This window comes from Dasypus novemcinctus, chromosome 14, assembly GCF_030445035.2.
Source record: "Dasypus novemcinctus isolate mDasNov1 chromosome 14, mDasNov1.1.hap2, whole genome shotgun sequence".
Lineage (NCBI taxonomy): Eukaryota > Metazoa > Chordata > Mammalia > Cingulata > Dasypodidae > Dasypus > Dasypus novemcinctus.
In genome coordinates this window covers 24285559-24304664 of record NC_080686.1, presented here as the reverse complement: position 1 = coordinate 24304664, position 19106 = coordinate 24285559, and the positions used below count along the sequence as shown (strand labels likewise).

The 19106-nt window shown below is 40.5% G+C and overlaps 1 protein-coding gene across 6 annotated transcripts in view; it reads left to right on the top strand.

The window, feature by feature from the left end:
• The first annotated feature begins 985 nt into the window (after window positions 1-985).
• Window positions 986-19106, top strand: part of ASPH (aspartate beta-hydroxylase) — a 219514-nt gene continuing 201393 nt past the window's right edge. For 3 of the 6 annotated variants that reach the window (XM_058275564.1, XM_058275563.1, XM_058275562.1), the window contains exon 1: window positions 2055-2360. In XM_058275564.1, the coding sequence (XP_058131547.1) occupies window positions 2237-2360 (124 nt within the window). In that variant the 5' untranslated portion in view covers window positions 2055-2236. Of the gene's footprint in view, window positions 1497-2030; window positions 2361-19106 lie in introns of those variants that run through there. The other 3 variants (XM_071207828.1, XM_071207827.1, XM_058275567.2) reach the window with 2 other exon arrangements.

The following is a 19106-nucleotide window of genomic DNA, read 5'->3' as shown; positions in this document are numbered from 1 at the left end:
CTCTGTATTTATTAATGCCCATAAAACGAGAAATATAAACAGAACATAAAATGTATAATCCTGATACTTGGCTTGGGGGAATTTGGTCCCTGAAACAAAATTATAAATACAGCTGAGAGTACCTGCTATTAAGAGTTTTATTTTATAATACAGGGTATATAAATGTCATTGTAGCTGTTTCCTTGTGGTACAAGCAGGAAGTAGGTAACCTCTACCTGTGTTTTATGTTCCCACAGCCTCTATTTTGGCCTGATCTTGCCTAAAGTACAGCCAGATGTACCTTGCCGGGGTACTAGATTTGGTTTCTGGAAATGTAGGAACAGAGCAACTTGATTTCCTGAAAAAGGTGGGCTTTGATAAGCACTCATCATCAGATTTCAGACCTATTTTTGTGTGCTAGGTGAACGAGTAGAGTGAGCTGCCAGGTGTCACTTCCACATTGGACCAAGGAAGCTTTAGGGAGACAAATCTGCTAAGGGAAGAGGTGCCAGGTGAGAGATTCTCCACCTAAAACAAATCCTCGCCAGAGGAGAAAAAGTTAGGCCATCAACTCTGCAGCCAGAATTCCTGAGTCCAAATTCTTGTGCTATCACTTACTGGCTCTGTGACTTTAAATCAGTTGTTTAATCTTTTTGGGTCTCACCATTTCATCCTTCTAAAACGTACACAATAACAGGGCTTTATGAGCATTTAACAGTTAAAATATCTTGAGGATTTAGAATAGTGGCTTTTGAACGTTTGCTCTCATTTACAATTTTATCTTACGTACCATCACACAGATTTGTTGCCCAGCTCTGTCTGCCCATCCCCCCAATCCACCGCCAGGAAAAATCCCTTGGTCCATAGCGGGTTGGATGTGTCCTGGATGGGAGAAAGAACGTGCAGAGGCAGAAAGAGCTGCCATTAGATAAAAACTGGAAAAGCTGTTTCAGAAAAAACTCTGCGAGCTCCCCCTCCTGCCCCGCTTGCTCTTGATAACTTTCTACCATTATTTCACAGAATGAAGAGAAGCATTCTCTCCCCTTTTCTAAGAGGACTCTTGGTGGGCTTTTGTGTGTCCTGGCAGCACCCAGGCCATTCACAGAGGAGGAAGGGCGGCAGGCTGAGGACCTGCCCAGGGCGCTTGGCGGGGAATAATGGGGAGATCGGAAACAAGGCCAAGAACTGGGGAGAAGGTCTTCGGAAGCTGTCAATAATATATCGGATCACCAAACATTTCTTAGTTTCCTCTCACACACCATGCACTGTTTCTGGCCATTGGAGACACAAAGAGGCTTTAGACCCAGGCCTGGGCTCGCGGTCCTGTCTGATGAGGCATCCCCGGGCCGGGATCAGCGTGGGCACCAGGCAGCCAGGCCACGCGAGGAGACCCCGGGTTGGGAGTAGCAAGGAAAGACGACTTGTAGGCGTCAGTCCAAAAGAAGAGATTTATGCATCAATTTACATTTGCATGTCTAAACTGACTCTCTGGAAATACTATGAATGGCACAAACAAGGTAAGTCCTGCTTTTTAACCTAACAGATAAACTACGCCTGGTTTTGCGCATTCAACTAGTCCTGACAGCGCCATCTCAGAAATCCTTTCATGCTAATATTGACTTAAAAAAAAACAGCCCCAAACCCAAGGATTTCTTTCCTAAGAAGCTGCGCCTCTGTGTGTGGGGAGGCGGGACGTGAATAAAAACCCGCGCGCGGGCCGAGAGGCGGCGCGCTCCACCGGGCGCCGCACACGTGGCCTCCTGGCCCCGCCGCCGCCTCTTTCCCACCCAGTGGGGTCCGCCAACGCTCGCGAGAGCCCGCTCCGTTTCCTCGTTTGCCACGTTCCTGAGGACCGCCACAGTCTGGAGAGCCGAAAGCCGCTCACGCTCCCGGGCGGCTTGTTGTGCCCCAACAGCCGCACCAGGCAGGGCGCTGGAAAGCGCGGCAGAGTGCCCGCCCCCTCAACGGCGCTTGCGATTGGCTCGCACCTGCCGTCACTCAGGCGCCCGCGGGCGGGGCGGAGGCGGGGCTCGGGCGGGAAGGGGCGTGGCCGAGGGAGCCCGGAGCCGCGCGCTCACCTCGGCGGGGAGTCGCAGGTTGGGCTCCGGCGAGGGGTGTGCGTGCGCGCGCAGCCGGTGAGAGTCCCCGCGGGCGCTCGGGAGGTGCCGGGCGCCGGCACTGCGGTAGGAGCGCGGCCCGGCCCGCTGCAGCGCACCCGAGGCGCCCCACACCCGCGCCAGCTCCGGCGGAGCGCGCCATGGCCCCGCGCAAGAATGCCAAGGGCGGCGGCGGCGCCCACAGCAGCGGCGGCGGCTCGGGCAGCGGCAGCACGAGCAGCAGCGGCAGCAGCAGCGGCAGCAGCAGCCCCGGCGCCCGGCGAGGTCAGCGGCGCGGCGGGGCGGGGGCCTGGCGGGGCTGGCCGAGGGGTGGGGCCGGGCGGCGCCGGGGCCGTGGTCCCCAGCGCCGGGCGCGCGCCGCCTCCGTCCCCGCGCGGCGGCTTTCTGCACGCGGGGCGGAGGCCGCGCTCCTGGGGCCCGGCGGGCGGGGGTCCGGGGGTCCCGCCGGAGGGGCCGGGGGAGCGGGGGCCGAGCCCCGGGGCCGCGTCCGCGCCGGCCAGGGCCGTTGACGCCGGAAAAGCCGCGTCCCGGCCGTTCCCTCACCTGCAGGGCGCAGCTGAGATTGGGGTGATGGGTCGCCCCTTCCTGGCTTTCCGTGGAATTAAAGATGGGGAGGAAGAGGGACAATTTACGTCTTAGCCTTGCATATCTTGCGGAGTTCGGAAAAGAACCAAAGTCAGGGAAAGTAAGTTCATGCCTAATCGGCCGCTTTTAAAAGCAAGTCAAAAGGGAATGAATACAAAGGGAAAAACGGAAGGTGGTAGTGATGTGGATATTCTTGGAAATTTAACTTTTAATGTATTTTTGCTTTTCTGTAACTTTTTTTGTGCGGGGGGTTGCAGTTGTCTAAAATATCACGCAATACCATAAAATATTGGACGACCTTCTCTGTTTTTTTCCCCTTGGTCTATTGGATATCCACCTTTCTCCATGTGCTTACCCAGCAAAGAGAGAGAACAGATGTTTTAAATCTGTTTCGTCTCATATTTCAGTGGTTCTCCGTTTCTTTTATGCTTCCCTTGACTCATTTAGGATGCTGAAACTGGAATGAGTGAACATGTGTATTGAATGTGAGCTGTAAACTTTTCTTGAAATGATTTTGACTCTCTCTGCTGAGATCTGTATGTGATATGCTCATATATTTCAGGAAGATAAATCATATAATTATAGTTATACTTTAATGAAATATTTTGCCCTTATACCATTTAGCATGCGTAGTTGTCTTATTTTCGTATATTGTCTTTCTGCCCTGCCCCCACTCTTGTTCATTCCTTATCCCCCAACTAAGAGAATGGTCTTGACCCATAATAGGTGCTCAATAAATATTTGATGAGTGAATGAATTAATAAATTTTATAGTGAAGTAGTGCAATAAAAGTCATTGCACAAATTTACATTCTAATATTTGTTTTCTAAATGGAAGGAGCTATCTCACAGTCCACACACAGCAAAGTCCAGTGAAGTTCAAAGCAAGCATATTACTTCACCTTTGACATAAGTAAAGGTTTGTGTTCCCTTTCACTTGTCTTTAAATGCCACTCAGTTACTTAAACACAGAAGAACTACTTCAGGCTGCTCCTGTTTCTCAAGAGCCCATCCGGCTCTGTGCCAGGGCAGGAAAAGCTGATGGACAAGACTGTGAAGTTAATTGTTATCGAAAGTTTTCTGTTGCTGTTTACAAATGCAGCACATCTTCATTTCATCTTACATATCATGTATCCTTTGCATACATGGGTGGAGGCAGTGGTTGCATTTGAGAAAGTCACTTTTATGACTGGTAAAAATTATATTTGGGAAATGAATCTTGTGTTCCTGCCCCAACCCAAGAAATAATTGAATCTGCTTGAATAGGCAGGTGATAAGTTTAGGAAATGTTAGAATCTAAATTAATTTATTCTGACTTCTATATTTAGGCAAGCTCTGTCAATATTTGAGAATCTGTGGTCCTTTAAGCATTTTACATGTCGTTTCCATAATTGTCATGAAACAGAATCATAGTATGTTAAAAAAAAAAAAAGCAAAACAACAAAAACCTGTGTTACACACACACAAATTCAAGAGTTGGTATTGGAATCCTGTACTTTGCATAGCTGAGTATTCTTTTTCCGCAGTCATTTCTTCAGTAAGTACTGAATTCTGACTACCAGAGGCTTTGGAAGGCTATGGAGATGGAAATGAACTTTCAGTTACATAGCAGTGTGAGAGTGTGAGTCTATTTATATTGTTTTCTTATAGTAGGATATGCCTGAACAATAAAGCCAAATATTCTCTTCCTATGTTTATCTGGTCATAGAGGTATGGACATTGATATGCAAATTATTGCCATCTGTTGAAGAAATTACAGAAACTAAAAAATTTTGGTCGTGGCATCACTGGGATACCCATCTGTTTCCATCTGCTAATGTTATAGATGAGGAAATTAATGTTCATAAAGTTTGTCTAGTTCACGGAAACCCACCTGCTTACTGGAAAGACCAAGACCAGAACACAGGTTTTTTGTTATTCATTCATTATATTATACTCTTTGAATATGTAAGAGCTCATGGAATCAAGGAGCATATGTTTCTTTCTGGTTCTAGCCATAGCATATGATACTTAGTTGCTTCAGTAAAGTGTGCTTTTGTCATATCATTGGACTCCCATTGGCTAAAATTATGTTTGAAATAGTCTATTTGGAAATCTTGGGTTTGGAAAGAGATATGTGGACCCAAATAATAAGTTTTTTGAAATGTTTTTTATGGACAGTCTGAAGTTAATAATGATTCCAGTCACACTAAACATTATTTCTTAAGCTTTAGTATGGAAGTATAGGGCAAAAAGGAACCAATCCTTTGAAACATGCATTTTAGTGAAAAACTCATTATCTGGCCAGACTGTTTAGCTTGGTCATTTTATTGAAAAGGGATGTTTGAACCCTGGAGCCTTGGCAATTTATGTAACAATGATTTTTTCTTTGAAAGCAAGTCTGATTTTCATTTAATTCTTCAAGTTGTGTAAAAATGATTATATGTCTTGTATCCTCCAGAATTCAGTTATACCTTTTTCAGTTTTACTTTTGAAAATATAAAAGAGATGTCAGTAAATTTTAGGCATTTTGCTTTTAACTTACACATGAAAATATGACTTGCATGGCCAGTTGCGGCCTGGGGGGAGCCTCTTTCATATGGATTGTTTGAAAATCTTTGGTGTGGAAGGTTCATGATGCCCCTTGGGCTTATTTTGTAGCACATAGACAATAGCATGTGTAATGTCTGTCTGTTTACTTTTCCTCTTTTGAGTATCACCCACTTTCTTTCCCTGTACCTCCAATCATGCTTTCCCTCTGAATGCTTGTTTTGTCTACTAGTGTCATGCTACATTACCCTTTACCAATAGGTGTCCCTGTAGAACACTTTTTACTCCTTTTTGTTTCTTCAGATTATATAACACCAATTAGTATTTTTAACCAGTTGTGTTCATATTCTAAACTACTGCTGAGCAATTCCTTAAAAATTTAGTCATTAATGTTTAATTCTCTCAAAGTCTCTAGAAGCATATTTTGAAATGTATTTAATAGTAAAAGGGTTTATCACTAGCAGCCTTTTACTAGAATTAATATACTGTCTGTAAACCAGATACTGTCACACATTCATTTGATGGGTATTAGCTCATTTGGAAACTTACTTTTTTTATTCTTTCCTTTTTCTGCTCTCAGTTACTTAGATTACTGAATTACTCTCTGATACAATACACTGCTAATTGTATTCTGGTTCTTTTGGCTGAGAAAGCCTTGGTGAAATTTACTTCCTTTAGTTAGAGATATCAGTCAGGGCCAGTTGCTTAATCCTCCTTTAGTCATTCTGGGATGAAAAGATAGGGCGTTCATAATACTTCCACTACAAGGACTGTGTGCTATTTTGTGTTCCTGTGAACAGCATTTTGCTCAAGCTAGTCAGATCATGTGAAACCAAGTACTAAAACATGTTCTGAAGGAGTTCTTAGCATGCTTTCAAAAGACCAAACCTATTAATTTGCCATAGGCTTGAGAGGGGAAAGGAAAGGTCAATATAATAGTCTTGCTTTAAAAATTATCTGTCTCTTAAGGATTACTAGAAAATAAATGACTAGTTTCTTATTTTCTGTTAGTTACCAACAGAGTAAGTTGGACAAGGGCCCAGTTGTATTCTCCACCCTATTTTTTATGAGCGATTTAATTTCTGAACTCTCTGATCTCAATAGAAAAAATCCTTTTTCTCCCGAAGGGCATTGTAGTTTGGGGGAAAATTCTGATGACCTGGATTCATATTCACTTAAGAGCAATGTGGTCAATTACAAATTGCCCAATCCAGTTTCTTTCCACAGAATTAATAATTCTCTGCTTTCCTTTCAGAGTGTGTTAAGTTCAGAGATGAATGTAGGTGACTTAGAAATATGTATTATTTACTCTTGATCCATTGCCCTCACAAGACCAATTTTAGATATACCTTGGTCCTCAGACATTTCCATTGAAGTACCTCTGATGGGAGGGGTGAGTGCATAACTTTGGAGAACGTAAAGATGTATCTCTAAGCAGGCCATTGGGTGCCTTTCTTAGGTTTTATTGTTAAAGTTCTCTTCTGTAGCATCTGTGTTTTAAGTAAAATGTATGCTTTGAGTACCACTGGATCATTTCTGAAGTGCACATTAGACTTGAAGTTACTGATTTGCCCTGTAATCTCTCAGATGTCTGTAACATGTCATTTTACTAGAACCCAGATACATTTTACTCCTTTGATGCTATTACACTTCACTGTTCAATGCATGAAAATATGTAACTTTATGGCTTGGAATCCTTTGCATCTCCTCCTTCAAAGGCAGCCTGGATATACTATACAAGGGCATTTAAAAACATTATTTTAAATTAACCGCCCTTTAGTAAAACGTGTGTGGACATAGACCCCATCTACAACTTACCCGAGTCTCTGGGGAAGTGCCTTCTGCCATCTGGGGAGATGTGGTGGTGTCTGGTCTTCTCGCATGCCTGAGGGCTGCCTGTCTGGTTTCTGCTCAGCAGATCCCTCGTAGCTGTGCGAAGTCTGTCTGGGTGGATGTGTGCCTGCTCCTCTTCAACGTTTGGCCAGTTTTATTAGAGGACCAGGAGTTCAGTGTGTTCACTTCTTCCTGCTCTTCTTCCCTATGTATCTCTATAGGGGTGTGTTCTGGAGGCCAGTGCTTTGATTGAACCTTTTTGCTCTCTTCTGAGTGTGCTGGAAACCAAGATGGTGTTTCCTTGTCAATCATTATTAGTCTAAAAATTTTTTTTTAAGTTGTATTTTCCTCTGATATGGGGGTGCTTCAGGCATTTGGTCCATATTAGATATCTGTTTTTCTGGAATGAGTCTTGGTTACCTTTGACTGATGTAGTTATCTTTTTTTTTAAATTAACTTTAAAGAATTACAGTTTTACTACTTATGAGTGTATTCAGTAACTGTTACAGATATGGGATTTTTAACAGTAGCTTACATTAATCTATAATTAGATTCAATTTGCATTTAGATAATTTTTTTAATTTGAGAAATTGTGAGTTAAGAAAAGAGTCATACATACCATACAGGATTCCCATTGATGCAATTATCTTTTAATGGCCAGTCACTGAATGTGATGTAGTTCTGTTAAGATTGATGATGGGTAAGGACAAATTTGATACAGATAATCTATTAAAGGAAATTTTAAAGGGTCTGGGCTGTTCTTTATCCTGCCTTAAAACCCAGATGGCTTGCCTGGTCCTTCCGGCTGTGGCGTAGGACCAACGTCATCTGCCATAGATACTTCCTGTGCTTTAAAGACCACAGGGTCAGGAATGCAACTGGGGGTTGATGAATCACAGCATTTACAGTAGGGTTTCCAAGGACAGCCCTGGTGGTAGAAGGTGCTGTTGCTGTACTTGGAGAAATGTCAGTGCTTCTTTCTGATTTGTGTGCCCGCAGAGATAACCCAGTGAGTCATTGTGTATGGATGCCAGCCAGGATCAATTTTAATTTTAAAGTGGGAGAATATTGCTTGGTAAAATAATTTTGCTCCGTAACTGGCATTGTTGTGACCACTTTTCTCCTATTTTATAATAGGCTTGACAACCTTTTCTGCCATTCCATGGAGCAGATTCCTTGCTCTTTTGTTGTTCAGTTTTGTCTCTGACTTCTGTTTCTTGTGTTAGTCATATATTTCTTTTTTTTTTTCAAAGATTTATTTTTTATTTATCTCTCTCCTCTCCACCCCCCCCCCCCCCAAGTTGTCTGTTCTCTGTGACCATTTGCTCTGTCTTCTAATCTGTGTTTCTTTTTGTTGCGTCATCTTGTTGTGTAAGTTCTCCGTGTGTGGGGCACCATTCTTGGGCAGGCTGCACTTTCTTTCGTGCTGGGCGACTCTCCTTACGGGGTGCACTCCTTGGCGTGGGGCTATCCCTGCGTGGCAGGGCACTCCTTGCGCGTATCAGCACTGCGCACAGGTCAGCTCCACACAGGTCAAGAGGCCGGGGGTTTGAACTTTGGACCTCCCATGTGATAGGCAGACGCTCTATCCATTGGGCCAAGTCTGCTTCCCTTTCTTTGCTTTTAATTTCAACTTTACTGAAATGTTATATTGGAAAGCCCTTTTGGTCTTAGGTTCATCTGTACATTTTATTTAGTAGCCGTTAACTTATTTTTTCTTGCATGATGATAATTTATATTGTAAATATTTGTTTAAAGAATATCTAGCCTTTAGCTTTACTTTTCCATGCTCAGATCACTCTGAAGAGATGCTTGTTACTAATTGATTTTTGTAAATTGCTTCATGGGCTTGGTTTTTAGCAGAGAACCATCTCTAACTTTAGGATAAAAATGATATTTCTATGTGCTTCTTTTTGAAACTATTTATTTGAAACATTGAGACATATTTAAGATATATAAATAAAGTGTAATTCATTGAATACCCATGTATCCACTTAACAGTGGAGAAATAAAATGTTACACAATTCTTGGATTCTCCTCTCCTCTGCTATCTCTTCCCAAACATTTGTAGATGTCATCATGCTTAGCGTACCCTCATACTTCATATATATTTATTTTATCTTATATAATGATATGTTATTTATTATATATTATATATACCTGCTTGTAAAATATATTTGGCTTAAAAAGCAACATGTATATGTGGAAACTTTTGCTTAGGAAGTATATTTATATTTCTCTGTGTGTGTGTATATATATAAACAAACATGTATATAATTGTTTTGCATGTGTTAGAACATTTTTGTAAACTTTACTAGATACTGTCTTTTTTCTTTTTTTACCCCAAAGGGATTGTACCAATTTATACTTCCACCTACAGTACAGTATATGAGTTCCTGTGGTGTCAACATATCACCAACACTTGGTAATGTCAAACCTTTAGTGTTTGTAAGTTTAGTGAATATACAATAGTACTTTGTGGTTGAAATTTGCAGTTCCTGATTACCCCTGAAATTACTATTGAGAATGGCCATTTGCATTTCTTTTATGGGTTGCCTGTTCATATATATTTGCTTCTTTTTCTTTGGGTGTTTATGCTTTTATTATTGTAGAGTTTTTTCCTGTATTCATAGTGAAATTTTTCCGTTTTCTACTTTATGGTTCGTGATTTTGTGATTTTTTAAAGAAATCCTTTCTAACCCAGAGATCATAAAAATATCCTCTCATAATCTTCTAAAATATTTTAAGTTTTACTTTCCCACATTTAGATCTCTAAGCCACCTGGTATAGATTTTTACTGTGTATATACTAGAGGTAGAGATCCAATTCAGTATTTTTGAGAAATGGATGATGGGCATTTGCTGCACCATTAATTGCAGTGTCATCTTTCTACACTGATTTGCAGCATCAGCTCTGTACATCAAGTTCCCATAGGTGGAGCTCTGTTCTGTTCCTTGTTGGAAGGAGCTTTGTAAAAAGTCTTCCTTTCAGATATGGCAAGTACTTCTATCTCCTCTTTTTCACCACTCTCTTTGTTCTTTGGGACTTTTTCTTGGACATACATCTTGAATCTGCCTTTCAAATTGCATGAAGAAAGTTTCAGGATTTTGATGAGAATTATACTGAATTTATAGAACAATTGGAGAGAGACATGTTTGTACTTTTGTGTGTCTCTGTGCATAAACATGGTATAGTTTCCTAATTATTTAGGTTTTATAAGGAAGTTTTATTATTTTATCTAAAACTCATGTACACCTTTTATTTGGTTTAGTCTAGGGCCTTTTTATTTTTACTATTTTTTTAACCAGTAATTTATTTTGACAGTTTTAAAGTAGGCTCCCATTGAAATAATTGTACAGTAACCATTCGTATAGTCATCATCTAGATTCTACAGTGATTAATATTTTGATATATTTTATATTACAACTATCAATCAAGCTTATTTTTTTAGGCATATTAGAGTAAGTTGTAGATGTCCGTATATTTTACTCTTGAACTGTTAAGCTTTGCCTACTATTTGTTGTGATTCTTCCCATGCGTCCCCAAGGTAAAATTTACAAATAGTGAATTGCACAAATTTAGGTGTATTATTTAATGAGTTTTGATAAATGTGTATCAAATGTAATCCAACACCCTGTCAAGATACAGAATATTTCCGTCACCCCAGAAAGTTCTCTCAAGCCTTCCCTGCCACTCCTTCTGCCACCAGAGGTTAACAGTATGCTGATTTTTTCAACTATTCTCTTTTCTAGAACTCCTTTTAAATTAAACCATATAGGATGTGCACTTCTTTTCTTCAGCGTGGACATGTGGGTTCTTTTTTTTTTTTTTTGGTGGACATATGTTTTCTTTTCTCTTGGGCAAATGCAGAGCCTAGGAGAGGAATTTCTAGGTTATAGTGTAGGTGTAGGTTTAATTTTATAAAAATCTGCTGAACTATTTTCCAAAGTGATCTATTTTATGCTCCCGCTGACAATGGGGGAAATTTCTAGCTCTACATCTGTACCTACAGTTGGTGGTGTTGATCTTTTTAATTTCAGCTATTCTGATTGGTGTACATGGCCTTCTCATTGTAGTTTTAAATAGCATGTGATGACTAATGTTGTCTTGTGCTTCTTGTCATACACATTATCTTCCGTTATGAAGTTTCTGTTTAGTGATATTGCCTCTCCCTTTCCTTTTTTTTTTCTTTTTGTATTTTTGTTATTGTAGTTCTTGATATATTCTGGATAGAAGTTCTGTTACATATGATTGTTGTACTTATTTCTCTCAATTAATGGCTTACTTTTTCATTTTCTTAATAGTATCTTTTGAAGACCAAAAATTTTTAATGATGAAATCTACTGTATCAGTGTGTTCTTTCATAGTTATTGCTTTTTGTGTCCTAAGAAACCTTTGCTTACTCTCAAGACAGCTCCTCTCTTTTCTTTTAGAAGCTTTTTCATTGTACCTTTTACTTTTAGATCTGTTATCATTCTCAAATTAGTGTTTGTGTGTGGAGGATATAGGGTAGGGGTTGTTTCTTTCTTTTTTCTTTTGAGGTACTGGGGCTGGGGATTGAACCCAGGACCTCGTATGTGGGAAGCCGACACTCAACTGCTTGAGCCACATCCTCTCCCAGGGGTTGTTTTTCTTTCTGTTTTTAAGAAAGATGTATTTTATCTATTTGTTCTGCCTTCTCCCCAGCCCCTGCTGCTTGTGCTCACTGTCTGCTCCCTGTGTCCATTCGCTGCGTGTTCTTCTGTGTCTGCTTGTCTTCTTTTCTCATCTTCTCTTTTTAGGAGGCCCTGGGAACCGTCCTGGGGCCTTCTGATGTGGGAGAGAGGCACTCAGTCGCTTGAACCACCTCAGCTCCCTGGTTTGTATCATTGTCTTTCCTCTGTGTCCCTTTTTTGTTGCGTCATCTTGTTGCGTCATCTCGCTGTGCCGGCCAGCTTGCCTTCCCCAGGAGCCCTGGGAACTGAACCCGGGACCCTGCATATGGTAGATGGGAGCTCAGTTGCTTGAGCCACATCCACTTCCCCCCAGGGGTTCTTAACAAGGGGTCCGTGGGCTTGAATTGAAATTCAAAAATACATTCTTGTGGGGACATGTTGGTACGGGTGTGATATATTTATTAAATAATACATAGTATAGTGTGGACTTAGTAAGGCATCCATGGTTTTTTCCTGACTGGTGGAGGGGTCGATGGAACAAAAAAGGTTAGGAACCCTTGATACAGGGGTTGAGGTTTATGTTTTTCCATATGGGTATCCAGTTGTTCTAGCACTGTTTGTTGAAAACACTTTGTTTTTCACACTGGATTGCTTTTGCCTCTTCTGTTGGAAAACAAATGACAGTACAAGTATGGGTCTGTTTCTGGACTCTCTTTTCCTTTTATCTGTTTGTCTATCCTTATACCAGCATCACACAGTCTTTCTTACTCTAGTGCTATAGTGAATCTTGAAACCAGGTAGTGGAAGTCCTCCACCTTTGCTATTCTTTTTCATGTGCTCTGGGTATTCTGTGCCCTTTGTTTCTCCATATAAAGTTTAGAATCAGCGTGTCAATGTCTACAAAAATAAACCTGCTAGGATTTATGATTAGGATTGCATTGCATCTAGAGAATAAGTTTGGGAGAATAGGAATCTTAATGTGGTATTTTTGAAAATTTCATTTCCCAATTATTTGCTGCTAGTGTTTAGATATACAATTGATACTTGTATGTTGACCTTCTATCATATGACCTTACTAAATTCATTTATTAATTCTTGTAGGATTTTATTTTTTTAATAGATTCTTTGGGGCTTTCTATATAAACATTATCGATGAATAGAGACAGTCTTACTTCTTCCTTTCCAATCTGTATGCCTTTTATTTCTTTCTTTTTCTTTTTCTTTTTTTGCCTGCGTGCACTGGCTAAAACCTCAAGTACAGTGTTGACTGGAAGTGATGAAAGTGGATAGTCTTGCCTTACAATTTTAGTAGCAAAATTAATGATGAAAAAATTTCACTGTTAAACAAGTATAAGAATAACTCTAGGTGTTTCATAGATGCTCTTTATCAGATTGAGAAAACTCCTTTCTATTTCTAGTTTGTGAATTATATCAAATGTCTTTTTTTTTTTTAAGAGATTTGTTTATTTATCCGCGCCCCCCCCCCCCGCCCCTTGTCCCCCTGTTGTCTGTGCTCTGTGTCCATTCACTGTGTGTTCTTCTGTGTCACCTTTCTGTGTGTGTGGCCCCATTCCTGGGCAGGCTGCACTTTTTTTGCACTGGGTGGCTCTCCTTAAGGGGCGCACTCTTTGTGCGTGGGCCTCCCCTATGTGGGGAACACCTCTGCATGGCATGGCACTCCTTGCGCGCATCAGCACAGCGTGTGTGCCAGCTCACCACATGGGTCAGGAGGCCCTGGGTTTGAACCTTGGACCTCCAATGTGGTAGGTGGATGCTCTATCCATTGAGCCAAATCCACTTCCCTCCAATGCTTTTTATGTATCTATAGAAATGGTCATATATTTTTCCCCCTTTATTTTGCTTATATGGTAAATTATATTTATTGATTTTTGAATGTCAAGTCAACTTTGCATTTCTGGAATAAATCCACTTGGTCATGCTATATGATCCATTTTATATATTGCTTTATTTGATTTACTAATTTTTTTCAGTGATTTTGTGTGTATTCATGGGAGATATGGGTCTGTAATTTTCTTTTATTCTTTTGTTCGTTTGTAATGTATTTGTGAGATTTTGGTATTCGTGTTATGATTGGGTTTTTCTAGATATTTTATTGTTATTTAATTTTAGTATTATTCTTTTGTGGTCAAAGAATATGCTGTGAGATTTCAATATTATAAATTCATTGAGCTATTTTATGGACATCCTGTGATCTATCTTGGTGAACGTATCATATACACTTAAAAAGCCTGTATTCTACAGTTGATGAGTGGACTTTTAAAATAAATATCAATTGGGGGTCAAGGTGTATTCTAGTGTAGTTTAAGTTTTCTATGCCCTTACTATTTTTTTTTGTAATTGCTCTATGAATTATTATAATTACCTAGAGGTTGTTGTTGTATCTACCAACTATGATTGTGGATTTGTCTATTTTTTCCTTTAATTTTGTCAATTTTAGTTTCATGTATTTTGAAGGTATGTTATTTGGTCATAGGCATTTGTGATTGCTTTAGCTTCCTGATAAATTGCCCCTTCTATCAGTATAAAATGTCTCTTTTTATCTCTGGTAATACTCTTGTTCTTGAAGTAGCCTTTATCTAGCTTTCTTATGATGTCTTTTTCCATCCTTACTTTCAACCTATGTCTTTATATTTTAAGTTTGTCTCTGCAGACAGCTTATACTTGGGTCTTGATTTTTTATCCAGTCTGGCAAACTGCTTTTAAAGCAAGTATTGTGCTGCTATCTTACTTATCTTTAAGTATCTGGTAACATTTGAAAAAATTGTGCTTTCCAAGTGCTTATTGCTAATTTATAGGAATGCAATTAATTTTTGCATAGTGATTTTATATTGGCTGACCTTTCTATATCTTCTAATTAATTCCCATTTTTTCTGTTATTGTGGACAATTACATTATGTGTAAACAATGTCAATTTCTTCCCTCCCCCCTCCCTTTCCAGTACTTACACCTTTAATTTCCGTTTTTTATTTTCTTTTTTTATTTTACTGGCTAGGACTAATTTTGAGTTATGAGAATTCTTTTCTAGTTCATGATTTTAAAGGGACTGCTTCCAGTATGTTCACTGTTAGGTGTGATGAGAGTTTTGGTGGTTAACTGACATAATGTTGAAAAACTTCCCTTCAATATATAGTTTATTAGGAATTATGACTGGTCCTGAGTATTTTCTCTGCCTCTATTGAGATGATGATAAATATAGATTTTCTCCTTTTATATTTTAATCGGTAAATTTTAGTAGTAGATGTTCTCATTTAAAATCTTTCTTGCATTTCTGGAATAAATCCAACTTGGTAATGCTATATGTATTTCAGTATTTTTGGATTAGTTATGTTAATATCTCTGAGTGAAATTGAGCTGGAATTTTCTTAGCTGGTTTATTATCAGAAACACTGCATAAATGAATTTGGGAGTGTTTCCTTTGCTTCTGTTCTCTGGAATAGTTTGTATATGGTTAGTTATTTGGTAGTGCTCCCTAAGGAGCAACAAAGGCTGTGTTAAGGTTTTGTAGTGCATCAGAAATGATAGTGTGGATTTGGATGATTGTATTAGAAAGACAGAGACTTGGGTGATTTGAGATAGAGTTTCCCACTTTTTAAATGTCATGGCACATGCAAAAATGCTATTAAAAAAAATACACACATACACTTACTGGGGTAGATGAACAAGGTGACCCAGAGGTTGAGAAGAATCCATATCTTGGCATAGCTGTAACCCATTTACCTGATGGAGAAGCTCCAATTTGAGAACTGGGAGGGAAAATTGATCAAACTTGGGGTACCTGGGAAAAGAAGAGGAGTGTGGAGTCAGGGCTGAATTCCAGGTTTTTGATTTAAGCACCTGGCTACTTGGCAGTGCTTCTGAGATTTCGAACACAGAAGAGACGGTGAGTGGATAGGTGGGTGTGGAGCTCAAAGGAGAGAGAAATTTAATAGCACCACATAGATGGTAGCTAAAAGCAACTAGGAGATGATACAGCACCAAGTTTTTTTTAGGAATTTGCACATTTAATAGGTAGAGGAAGATGAATAAACAAAGGAGGCTAAGAATTAGAAGGTTCAGATAGTTGCAAGAAATACCAAGAGATTCTAATGTAGGGAAGAGAAGGCTTAAGGAGGTTTTTGCCCACTATCTAAAATTCTGCCCAGAGGTCAAGTAAGATAAGGACTAAAACTTTCCTATTGGATTTAATGCCATGGAAGTCATTGACATGATATTAGAGCTACTTCATTGGAGCCTTGTCCAGTAGCCTGGTTGATGATTTTAACCTTGAAGATGTGAGGAATGAGAGGGAGGCTAGAAAACGAAAGAAGTGAAATGACAACTCTTTTGAGAATCTTACCTGTGATGGGAAGGAGTTGGGGTAGGAGCTAGCCATCGGGGTTTAGTAGGATATAGTAAAGGCAGAGAACCTGGTGGTATAGGAGAGTGAGGAGAAAACTAAAAGAGTATAAGGTATTTGAGAAGACGGGAAGGGCTTGGTGGAGGAATTAGGAGAGAATGAATAAAAGTGAATGCGTGTTCATAGTTGGCAGTGGACAGTCAAGACAATTTCCTACGGCTAGTTCTGTTTTCTCTGTGAATTTAGAGCCTCATAGGTCATATTCTGAGTATGGGAGAGTAGAATACTTCAGGGGCAGAGACTTGTGAAGTAGTTTTTGTGGAGAACGGGAACGTGAGTGTTCTATAGGAGTGTGGTAGGCTCAACAGGCAGTGCTGACGTGGGCCTCCTGGTAGAGTCTGGTTCCACTGTGCCTGTTGCATGATTTTCATTTGGTTGTTCAACTGCCCGTGCAGTGGTGCAGGGGATGAATAGTTGTGTTCATCCAGGAGGCAGTTACGGCAAGATAAAAGGGTAGAGGAGCAAGGGAGTTTTGTGAGCCATGGGAGTGATTTAGACAGCGAACGAAGATGAATATGGAAAGACATACAGACAGTGGAGAGCGTAGGAAGAAAGTGGGAGCAAGAGAACTATGGGATCCAAGAAGAAGCTTGAAGAAACAAGATGGAAAAGTAGGAGGTTGTGATCAAAGAGTGAATTTTTCATTCTGCGCATCTTTCATACAGGAGAACCTAAGCTTTTGTATGTTGAGGCACTTTTCTCCACCTGTGGGAAGTGTGTATTAGTAGGTTTTGCTCAAAGTCTGCTTTGGTAATTCTGGCTATTTAAAAATAGGTTTAGAATGGTATAACTCATATTTGCCCTGGAGACTCAATGTAGAGGAATTTTTTGTTGTTATTGAAAGAACCATGTGTTCCAACCCAACTCCTGTAGGGCATGATTTGGTGAGACTGTGAGACCAAAGAACGTACCTGGCATTTAGTCAGGCATAAGTTTTTTGGGATTTATGGACAGGAGAGTCTCTGAAGGTGGTGGTTCAGAGAATGAAGATAGCACTCCGCAAAGAGACGAGAAAATGAGGGGTGATATGTAAAGGATTTCAGAGCAAGGACATTCCATAGGGTGAAAGAGAGGAGTTCCTGCTAGGGTCATGTATACACATGGGGTGAGGTGATGTTTTCACTATGCCAAGAAGGACGTTTTACCAGGACGGTTACTGCTCTGGGAAGATTGTACTTTATGATACCATCTGTGCATTCTTTCCCTCCAGGGAGAGTAGTTAACCTTTAACTTATGTCTAGGTCATGCAGGTGACTATGTGCTGAGGGTCTAGGAGGGGAGCCTGGGTCCCCACATCATGGTTTTGGTATCTTGTGATGTCCCGCAGTTCTTGTAACAGGTCCAGTCAAGCAGGGCTTTCTTGGCACAGTTACAGAATCTGTTAAATTATTGTTCCAGGATAGCTACAGAGCTATTTCTGCAAGAATGAAAATGTGATTTAGAAGAAGACTTAGGTTTGGGTTTATGACCAGATCCATGATAGGGGTGTAAGAATGAGAGTTTGATATAGAATGGAGGGAGGAAAGATCAAGGATGAAGAAATGAAGGGCAGAGAGTCTGACGTTGGCCTCGTGGAGGTTGAAATCGGTTGGTTGTGGCTGGACTTGAGGCTTAGGAGAAGTCTTCACAGAGGATGGGGGATACCTGGAAGGTGGTGGATGGGGGGTGAGGCAGGGCGGAGCACAGTAAGATGGGATGGTATGAGCCTTAGAGGAACAGGGTTTTGTTTTCTTTTTAAGGGAGTGGGGCAAATAATGGTCTGGAAATTGTAGTGGGTAGCCAGAGCTCCCACTTTCCTCCAGACCCTGAGAACTGGGGAAGAATCGTGCAGTAGTGCAGTGATTCTCTTTACGAGCAGTCCTGGGACCAGCAGCATCTGATCTCCTGGGAACTTGTCAGAAATGCAGACTGTCAGTCTTGTCTCAGACCTACAGACCCTGAAACTCTGGGGGCAGGATCCAGCAAACTGTTTAGATATGTCCCCGGGTGATTGAGAGTGAGGGGGGCAAAGTATTGTGTGCTGACCCATGAGACATCGGCTGGATTTTAACATGGTAGTGTTTTTGGAGGGAGGTAAAGCTGTGGGCTTAGTGGACATGGATCTTGGTTCTATTGAACTTGGGTGCCACCAGGCAGATAGCTGTAGTCTCAGAGCACCTGTCAGAGGTTCAGGCTTTTATTGGCCCTGAGAGCTGCTCTTAGTCCTAGCTGCCCTTGTAAGGACTAGTTAGATTAATATTTCTTTAGTAGTCTTTGTTAGTGTTTTTAAAACATGATTTGCTATATAAAAATTAAATTTATTTTAAAAATTTTTCTTAAATATTCCTCATCATAAAAATGAGTTGCTACTGCAAGAGATAGTTGCTTGGAATTCAGAATGTATTTCTCCTTTAAAAATAGTGTGATAAAGATTTGCGGGAGACATTTATCCTGATTGCCCTATGCAGAATAACAGGTGTGTTGTTATCATTGGGAAACTGAGGAGGGAAGATACTTCTTTGAAATGATCATTCACTATTGCAAAAGACAAAGGAGAAGGTTAACTGTAGGATATGCAATGAAAATTTGTCAAGGCAGAATAACCGGAGCTGTGTTGAAGGGCTGAGGTATACCCAATTTTAATAGCTGTGATTCTTGTCTCAATTTAGCATTTGGCCACAGATCTATTTTTTTAGAAAGCAGCTGGCCTTGCTTAGGCCTCCAGGGAGAGAGGAGAAGAAACCCTAGCAGCTTTGGCAGTTTTGGGGCCAACCTAGGGTTCTAAAAAGAGCTATGAATTGGGGGCAAGGAGATTTGTGTGCTAGTCCTGATTGAGTCAATTAAAAATTACTGCATGAATGACTTCAACAAATGTTTACATGCCTAGTTTTTGTACCAAGACATATTTTTCAAGCAAGGAAATAGAGGTACAGAAGTTTGATGACTTCCTCCAAATCAAATTTAATTGAGAAACCGGGAATCAAATCTAGGTCTCAAACCATTCCAGTGAAAG